Source organism: Gallinula chloropus, assembly GCF_964237585.1.
Source record: "Gallinula chloropus genome assembly, chromosome: 5".
Classification (NCBI taxonomy): domain Eukaryota; kingdom Metazoa; phylum Chordata; class Aves; order Gruiformes; family Rallidae; genus Gallinula; species Gallinula chloropus.
The window spans coordinates 60,418,470-60,427,473 of record NC_140090.1 but is presented as its reverse complement, the minus strand read 5'-3'; the positions used below and the strand labels follow the sequence as shown (position 1 = coordinate 60,427,473).

The 9,004-nt window shown below is 48.4% G+C and overlaps 1 protein-coding gene across 1 annotated transcript; it reads right to left on the bottom strand.

Moving 5' to 3' along the window:
• Window positions 1-1,658: 1,658 nt before the first annotated feature.
• On the bottom strand, window positions 1,659-7,086 carry LOC311192812 (cytochrome P450 2C19-like; the record flags this gene model as incomplete). The annotated part of the gene is made up of 9 exons (XM_084265406.1): window positions 1,659-2,237; window positions 2,929-3,070; window positions 3,648-3,835; window positions 4,235-4,376; window positions 4,885-5,061; window positions 5,435-5,595; window positions 5,938-6,087; window positions 6,562-6,724; window positions 6,907-7,086. 9 exons carry the CDS (start codon window positions 7,084-7,086, stop codon window positions 2,056-2,058), a joined length of 1,485 nt encoding a protein of 494 aa, XP_084121532.1. The 3' UTR covers window positions 1,659-2,055.
• Window positions 7,087-9,004: the final 1,918 nt, after the last annotated feature.

Below are 9,004 nucleotides of genomic sequence, written 5' to 3'. Positions count from 1 at the left end.
ATCACAGATGAGAGGCCAGCAATCGTACGCCACTGTTTTAGAGTCCACAGGCATTAGAGCTGCGTCCTACATGGGCAAAAATGGAGGGAGAAAGAAAGATGAACCTGAGATGTGAGCAAATGTGATGTTTGCTTCAAAATACTGCCAAACATTCCCAGAGAGGTGGGAATTCTTGCATGCTCTATTCCCTGCAATACACACAGGATCTCAGAGTCCCTTGTGACACCCACACCAGAAATTATATTTTGCTTCTAGGCCTTTTATATGACCATGATGCAGGCAACATCAAATATCTATGTAAATAAAGAACCAGACAAACACTGCAAACCAGACCTCCAAGCACAACAAAAGCCCATGAGGATGAAGACCAGAAGAGAGCCATCCGTGGTGGAATCCATTTATGAAAACCATCCGCCCTATTCCTGAAAGAAGAGCCCTAAATAGTGTCTGGAACAAGAAATAACAGACCCTGTCCTTTTCCTGGACATCAGGGAACACACAGTTGCAGTTTATGAACAGGAGAGTCTTCTCTCTGTGCACACATGAAATTCCATGGAGGACAGGCCAAAGGGACTCTGTCTGGGTGGAGAAAGAATTTGTTTGCAATGATGCCCCTGAGACATAGAAGCAAAATGCGATTCCCCTGGAGAAGGAACCTCGGGGAGAGATGTATTTTCTGTCCTCCTAAATGTAAATTAACTTTAATAAAGAACCTTACAGTGATACTGATGGTAGAAAAGAACAGCCAGAGAGTTAGTTGTTTTCTCTGTCCCTCAGGTGCCTGAACTCCCTGTGATAGCCTGCAAGGACAGGGATGCACTCTTTAGTTGACTGGAAGAGTCCAGACCAGATGACAAGATATGCCCAAGAAAACTGGAAGCAGAATGCAGCTCCAGCTGCAGAACGTAGCCCTTGTGATGGCACCTTCCCTTATTTCTCAGAAGTTCTTTACTCACACTGTCCTCTTGCTCCCCCTGTTCACTCTTCTCTACCTTGGTGTGTCAGCTGTGAGGTAGGGTGGGAATGTGATTCAGGCAGGACACACCATCCAGAGGAAAGCTCTCCTCAGCAGCTCCATCTTGATTTGTATGGAGTGGCCACAATGACGGGTGGGGTGGTGCTGGGAAGTGCCTTGGGGAGAGCAGAAGGACTGGAGGAGATGGTGGGAGGAGGACAGAGAGGAGCCATAGGGGAGCTGCTCTTTGCCTATGGAAAGTCTGGGCCACAGAGTGCCTGAAAATGAGAGAGATCCTCAGGAGCAGGCACAGGCCCCAGAGATGGGATGAAGGCAGCCAGAGCTTCAGCCTCTGAACTGTGGGCCACAGGAGTGTTCTCCTCCAGGAAGGCTGCTGCAGCTACGCTTTGGCTGTGAGCAGCAGGACCAGCAGCCCCTGGAGCAGCAGATAGGGCTGCTGGCAGCCCCCAGAACACAGGAGCCCTTCCCCTCCCACAACATGAGCTTTCCCAACTTGCATGGTGCTGTGCCTGGCATGAGGCTCCTTGCAGGCAGCAGCAGTGGTGTAGTGGCTGAAGCAGGCAGAACCATGGCCCCAGGAGGGACAGGGCACTGCCCACAGGCGCTGCAGACGTATTCTGCAGTGGAGCAGCAGATATGGGCACTGCTCCAATCCAAATAAAATAATGGCTCAAATCCCCATAAGTAGAGTTGTCTTTATTGTGTGATTAATGTATGCACATGCAGCACTATCCATCTGCAAATCATGATGCTTTTGGTGGGAGACATGCTGTGGCAGAAGCAAGTTGTGGGCAGCTGTGGGAGCTGTGTTTGTGAGAGAATCAGCTGACTGATGCAGCCCTGTGCTCAGTGAGCCTGTAGGCAGTGCAGCAGGCTGCCGTGTCACCCAGGGCCTCCCTGCAATGTGGGGGAGCAGTTGTGGGAGGCTTTGAAGGTGTCTACTATGCGCACGTACCTGTGCTTGGGCTGCCTTCCTGAAGGCTTTGGAAAGGTGTCCCAGTGCTCCTGCTAGTGGCTTCAGTAACAAAGATGTAAAGAAGTAGCCAGGTTCAGGACACCGTGGAGAGGTTTTGTGCTTTTCAGCGAGGGATAGCACAGAGCTGGTAGGCAGGAGGTACATTGCCTGTCCCACTCAGCGTTGGGGCTATGTTGAGTTCCTGGGTGTCGATGACAGACTTCAAGGTAAAGTTCTGCAAGATTATGGCTATGAGTAAGAATATCTCCATGCGTGCCAGGCCCTCTCCAGGGCATATTCGCTTCCCTGAAAAAGAAAACGGTAAATAGTGCTCAACAGGTGTGGCCAAGAAGACCAGAGTTTGGACTAAGCAGATGTGTTGTGCAGCTTTCTTTACCAGGTACAGCACAGCAGTGAGATGACTCACAGGATGACTAAGAGCATTTGCAAGAGAAGAGTTTCTTGCAGAAAGCCTCTTGGCAGTTTGATTGGATGTGTAAAGGAAGAACATGAGTATGGAGATGTGGAGAAGGTATCACAGGAGGTGAGATGAGGGAGAGCAGAGCGACAAAGAGCCCATGTGAGAAAAGGAAGGGTTGGGGCTATGGGTGAGTGGGTTGCATGTACCCTGAGAGGTACTTCTTAAGAGGTGCTGTAGAAAAGTAGAGCTACCACAAAAGATAGGTTGGTTAAAGGTGATTTTAGTGGTTGTACAGGAAGGTGACAGGTAGTTTAGAAGGTGTCTGTTGGCCTGATTCACCTCTTTACATCAGCAACTCCTATTAAGAGGTTTGAAAAGGCAGCAGGCCTGCACAAGGAGGGAGATGCAGCTGGGGAAGAGAAGAGCAGGGAGAAGTTATCCAGAGTGCAGTGAACCCCAAGAAAGCACTTGAGGACCGTGCTGGGAAGAGGGAGTGTATGTTATAGGGAAAGGCAGTGTGGTCCCCAGAGGAGGAGGTTGACAAAGACAGGAAAAGAAAGCAAGCCTGTGCTTTACCTGCTGAGAAGGGCATGAAGAACTCGCTCTTCTTAAAGGTGCCGTTCTCGTTCAAGAAATGTCCAGGATTGAACTCATTTGGGTTTGGAAACTCTTTGCTGTCATGGAGGACAGAATTGAGGCTCGGAAAGATTGTGGTGCCCTGAGATAACACAATGAGAAGAGCAGAACTTGAGGGGAAGGCAAGTTAGATCACTTAATTCAGCTTCCTGCCAAGTTAAGACTGAGCTTCCCAGCACAGCGCTCCCAGTGCCTTTGGTTTCCCTTTGGGGACCCTTCAGCTGAGGAGGCAGCTTTAGGGAGACTCTGCTAGATGTCACAGCAGGCGTGGTTGTTGGCTGCTCTTCCTGACCACTCCCTCTCATTTTCATACCATTTATCCTCACCTTGCTCTGGTCATCTGGGAACATCTCACCTAATTCTTCCTCTTTCTTAGTGTTTTGCAATCATGAACTTGTAGCTGCACTATGCTTAGGGCCTTTCTGTGCCTGATGACAACCAACTGACTTTGCTTCCAAGCATGTGCTCAGGCTCTCATGGATCATGGTGAGCAGTTCCACAACTTTCCTGCCTTTTGAGTGAGCAGTCACTGCTCTGATGTGGTTGGGTGACAAGCAGGTCAGGCCACAGCATTTCTAGCTTCGGGCTTGTACCTGACATGCCAAGAGCAAACGAGCTGCCACCTAGTTGTTCAACTTGGGAGGAGCTTGCTCACTAACCTTGGGAATGACGTACTCCCTGAAACACGTGTCTTTGGTCACAGTGTGAGGGAGTCCCAGGGGGACAAGGGAGATGAAGCGCTGGATTTCATGGACCACGGCGTCTGTGTAGGGCATCTGGGTCCGGTCAGCCACACAAGGCTTTCGTGATCGTCCTACTACCCGGTCAATCTCTTCTTGAACTTTCTCTGCCGTGAGACAAACAAGATAAAATGGGTAAATAAAACCAGTCCTGTCTAAGCAAGTCTTCCTAAGCTGCCCACAAATCACAGATGACAGAACTGATGTTGCTTTTGGTGTTGACTGGACACATCTCCACTGTGGCTGACACAAAGAGTGTCCTCCTGTAGGAGTACTGGGAGATAAAGCTGTGGACACAGTTGGGGCCCTGGCTGTGAGGGAAGTGCAGCTAATGATGATGCCAGTGAAGCTGAGGGATCTCTAATGGCCACCCTAAGGTATGACAATGCAAGGAGATTTGGATAAAACATGAAAGAGAGAGGAGAAAAGTTGGAAGAAGAAAGTCATGTTAGATACACACCCAGCCCAGAGGAATATCTAGAGAGGAAGAGGTCACAGACTGGTACCTTGTATCTTCGGATATTTGATAAGAAGCAGAAGCCCATATCTTACGGTGGTGCTAGTTGTCTCAGTTCCAGCAATGAACAAGTCAAAGGCGCTGGTTATCAGGTTCTTCATGTGGAAACTGGAATTGGGATGCTCTTTCTCCTAGGGAAAAGGCTGGGATGTTTATGTAGCTGAGCTAAGGGCCCCTTTATTGTGTGATCTCAGGCCTTCCTTTTCAACTAGAGCAGTTGCATTTTTCTGCTAAGGAGCAGCAGCCATCTGGGACACTGCAATGCTGTCTTTGTGCAGTAATATCAAAACAGGAGTAACCTTTCAAGCTGTGCACTGAATGGTACGTAGCTGCCTGCTTGCCCTTGCTGTGCCAACAGCTTTCCTGTGGAAGAAACACAAGACCAGACTGCAAATGTTTCTGTGTGAGCTGATGAAGGTCTTGCTGTCCAAAGCAGTTGCAGGTGGCGCCTGGTGAGTGTGCAGATCCAGAGCTATAAGCTCTAGGACAGGCAAGATCTCAGGTATTGTTGGTGTCTTCCCACTGCACAGCCCAGCTGCCTGTGATGGGGTCATCCCAATGTCTGTGTTACTTAGGAGAGGGAAGGGGCTCAATGTAGGTGTGTTTAGAAATGAGGTGGGGCTGTTTGCTGACTCTTACCTCCTGCATTTTGCTGAGGAAACAGTCAATGAAATCCTGAGGGTTACTGGGATCTAGGGAGGCTTGGTGTATCTTCACCTCCTCTGACACGAAGGCTTTTAAAGCATCAAATTCTGTGAAAATGTTGTTGTGTGGGCCAGGCAAGTAATCCAGGATCTTTGAGAACATCTGGTAGAGCTGGAAGGAAGTAAACAGGAGGGTACTTTGCATGCCCATTTGTTGGTATTAGCAAAATGCCTAGGAAGGCCACAAGCCTCTCAACTGAGCCAAGCAGAAGGGCTATGAGGCTGGGCAGTCTGACAGGGTGGTAGGGTCTTCTCAGTAGTAGTATGACTTTTAGAGGTGGAAAAGGGTGTTTAGGACTAGGAGGAAGCTGCACTTAGCTGGCAAAGCCAACTCCATTGGTGAGGATGCTTCTTGCTGTTCAATTAATTCCCCCCTGTGCAGCAGAGCATTGATGGGGGTCCTAGATAGATTTCTGAAATGGGACTTGATTGCAAGGGATACCTCCTGCTCCCCCGGGGATGCTGCCAGTGGCTACTGAATGTACCTGTCCCCACAGGGAGTTCATCATCTCAAAGATGTTGTTCATGTTGCTCATCAGGGCCAGGAACTTCTTGTCTTTATAGTCATATCGTTTCCCAAAGACGATGCAGCATATGACGTTGGAGACAGCACAGCTCAGCATGAAGGTTGGGTCAAAAGGTGTTCCTGTGATTTCAGAAAAGTTACAGAACTGTAGATTCACAGAATTGTAGGGGTTGGAAGGGACATCCAGAGATCAGGCCCCTAACAAAGCATAAGAAAACTCACCCACCCAACCAAAACACTCCCCCCAAAACTATGGATACTTATGGCTACTATGGGTAAACTGAGCTCTGGTTGTTAGTGGAAGTATCAGGAAAACCAGTCTCTGAGTGACACAGAAGGGTCCTCCACAAAGAACAGTACATAGTCAAGGAACTATTGCTCTGTAAGGAGGGGTAGCCGGTCCATGGACCAGAGAGAGTTCTTTTTTTTGCCAACATAAGCTCTACTAAAAAGGAACCCTACCTTTTGTTTTGTTTATCTCTTCCAGCAAGTATTCAGTTTCATCCTGGATCCTCTCTTCAATGCTCCTCTTCCCCATTCCAAAGTTGCGCAGAGTGCTCAGAGAAAACCGCCGAACTTGTAACCACTCCTCATTGTTGCTAAAAATAATCCCTGCAGAGGAAGAGGGAAGAGGGAAGACTTGGCTTGGGTGTGCTGGGCATGAGATGAACAGAGGCTCATAGTGACTCTGTCCCTGGGAGAGCACTGATATGGTAGTCATAGAGTACTGTGATTTAGAAGCATTCTCTGGAGGTCCTGTAGTCCAAAGGCCTGGTTTTGGCCTTCTCTACCACATACACAACCTGCTTGTGAACAATTCATCACTTGTATCTGCACGTAATTGCCCTTGCTGCAGCCGGTGGCTGTTGCTGCCTGCTCTTTCCCTGACCATTACTCAGATCAATCTGGCTCCATTTCTCTGCTACCCTCTTTGGGTGATGGAAGCCTACTCTGCCTTCCCTTACCCAAGTGGTACCGACTCAGTGCCCAGTCTTCCCTTGTTCATGGTGCAGTCCAGTTCTAATCTGCCAAATGCACCCTCAGCCCTTCCCTTTTCCTCAGAAGGAGCTCAGTCAGCAAACATACCTAATCCTTTGTTAGCCCTGTCTCCTATTGGCATGTGTCCTCTGGCAGCAAACTCATCCGCACGGTCCACCAAGGCTTCTTTCACCACATCATGTCCGTGCAGCACCACCACTGGGTCAGAGCCCAGGTGCACTGTGAACACTGGTCCATAGTCTTCACTGAGCTGTGAAAATGCAAGAGAGGACATGGCCATAGAGCAGGTGGGGAGGAGTTGAAAAGTGACCCTGCTGCTGCACCCCACCGCAGGCAGTGCAGCCTCAGCGACCAGCACGCAGCTTGTCCCCATGCACAGGTCCCACACATTTCTCCCCAACAGAAGAAAACAAGAGAACAAAGTTACCTTACCTGCTGGAGGGTTTGGGCCAAGTTCCTCGGTTTCACCTGTAGCACGTTACCTATGATAGGAAGGGGAGCCGGCCCTGGAGGCATCTTCCCCTTTCCAGACCTCCCTCTCCATGCTGTGAAGGAGAGCAGGCAAGCAATGCAAACCAGGAGGACAACAGTGGCTGCTCCCAGGAGCTCCATTTGTTTCCAGCAGCTTGGGAGGGAGTGACTTTGGCTGCCAGAGCCTGGTTTTATATACAGGGCTATGGTAGCTATGTTAGCTCAACAACAGATTTTGGATCATGTGGCCGAGTTACTCAATGTTACCAGCCAATCATTTGTTAGCCTGCCCTGTGTTATGAAACCAGGACTTCTCTGTGTTAATTGGTCATTGAAGACACACCTTATCTCAAACAACTAAAGATGCCAACAGAGGTTAAGAAATTTATGATATGCTCATAAATCTTGGTTTTGTTCTAAAGTTCACTGTTGGGACACAGTTCACACTTGGGACGCCCTCTTCTGCTGAGGTGCTGCCAGAAGTTCACTGTCACAGGGAGATATTCCAAGTGCTTCAGTGACATCACAATAGAGAAAAATGCTGGAAAGATATGACCTAAGAAAAAGGGGCTAAACCATGGGACTCTGATCCCTTCAAGGTCTCTTAGCGGACAGAAGGTGTGAGAGAAGAGAGAAATCAAGAACCTGAGAGTATCTCTGGTTCCCAAGCTGTGACTGAGATGTACTTGTTTGAGGCTGGGTATAAGTTAGTACAGTCTGGCAACTAGTCCTTGCAATGACCAAAGGAACCCACACAACCTGCTGCTGGAATATGACATGCACACGTTCCTGTTCTGTTCATGTCTGAGCCTGATATGAGGAACTGCTACCCTGTAAGGAGCAGAGGTGCTCTGGCAATCTGTAGGGCATGTCTGCTGTGTTGTGAGGATGTCAAAAAGAACTGGAACCTTCCTGCCTGAGATACCTCAAGGGGCCGTGTATTTGCAAGGTCCCAACAGCAGTGGTAATGGCAGGTAGAATGGCTGTGGCATTACCTGGGCTCAGCTTGCTCTGTCTGGCCATATCCCTCTGTCTCTCCTAATCTGTGGCACTTGTACAGGCACACAAATGTCATCCAACTGAGCAGAGTGTTGTAGAATAGGGTATGTGGGACTTGGTGGAAATTAGCAAGGGCCCTGGGTGCTTGGTTGGAGTGTGCTGGGTTTGCTGTGCAGCAGTGTGTTAATGTGAGTTTCCACTTTGCTTAGAGGTGCTAGCAAAGGTCTCTCTTGCAGAAGGTTCTGTATCTTCCTTAGGAATTCTTAAGTACTTCTCACTCTTTTAATAGATGTAATTATTTGCTACTTCTTTTTAATCTCATTTCACTTCTTGATGATTCATACTTGATACTTTTGTGAAAAAAAATGAATTGCCAATGAGTTTGGGATAGTTGTTGATCTGCTGGTCCAAACTCCTTTATCAGCTCAGATGTTGCCAGGGTAGGTCATGGAAGTTCATGTAGCTCTAGGCACTTCCAGCTGGTCAAAGTGGAGTTCATGGGAGTTTGCGCTGCTACATGAGGTCTCTCTGCTGCCAGCATTCATGACTCTGCTACCTTCCCTGTCAAGTGCCCTCATTGCTGGGGACGATGGCTCACTTCCCATTTGCAACATACTTTGGGCAAATGCCCTGGAACTGGGAATACTTTCAAGAATTCTCACTTTTATCAGCATAAAGTAATTGTATTCCAAATATTCCCACCACCCTGTCAGACACAGTGAGCATTGATGAAGAAGGAAAACACGTAAAAATCTTCACTCATTCCTTTCCCTATGGAAAACCACAGGCATTTTCTAGTCACATTAGTGTTCAAGAGCTTTCTGACTACACAGTTCTCTTTGCAGATGCCAAGAGTAGGCACGGCTGGTCTGTCCTCCCTGTCCATGTGAAAATCCAGGAAGGCCAGGCTGAAATCCACTCCTCTCCATATTCCCCAGGAACTCTGGGTTTATGTTTATTGGAGGCACACACTGGAAAAACTAAAATAAAAGGCTACCAGTGTTGTAGCTTTACCTCATTGTTTTGGGTTTTTATTCTAAAATAAAACATAAGCTTGAAG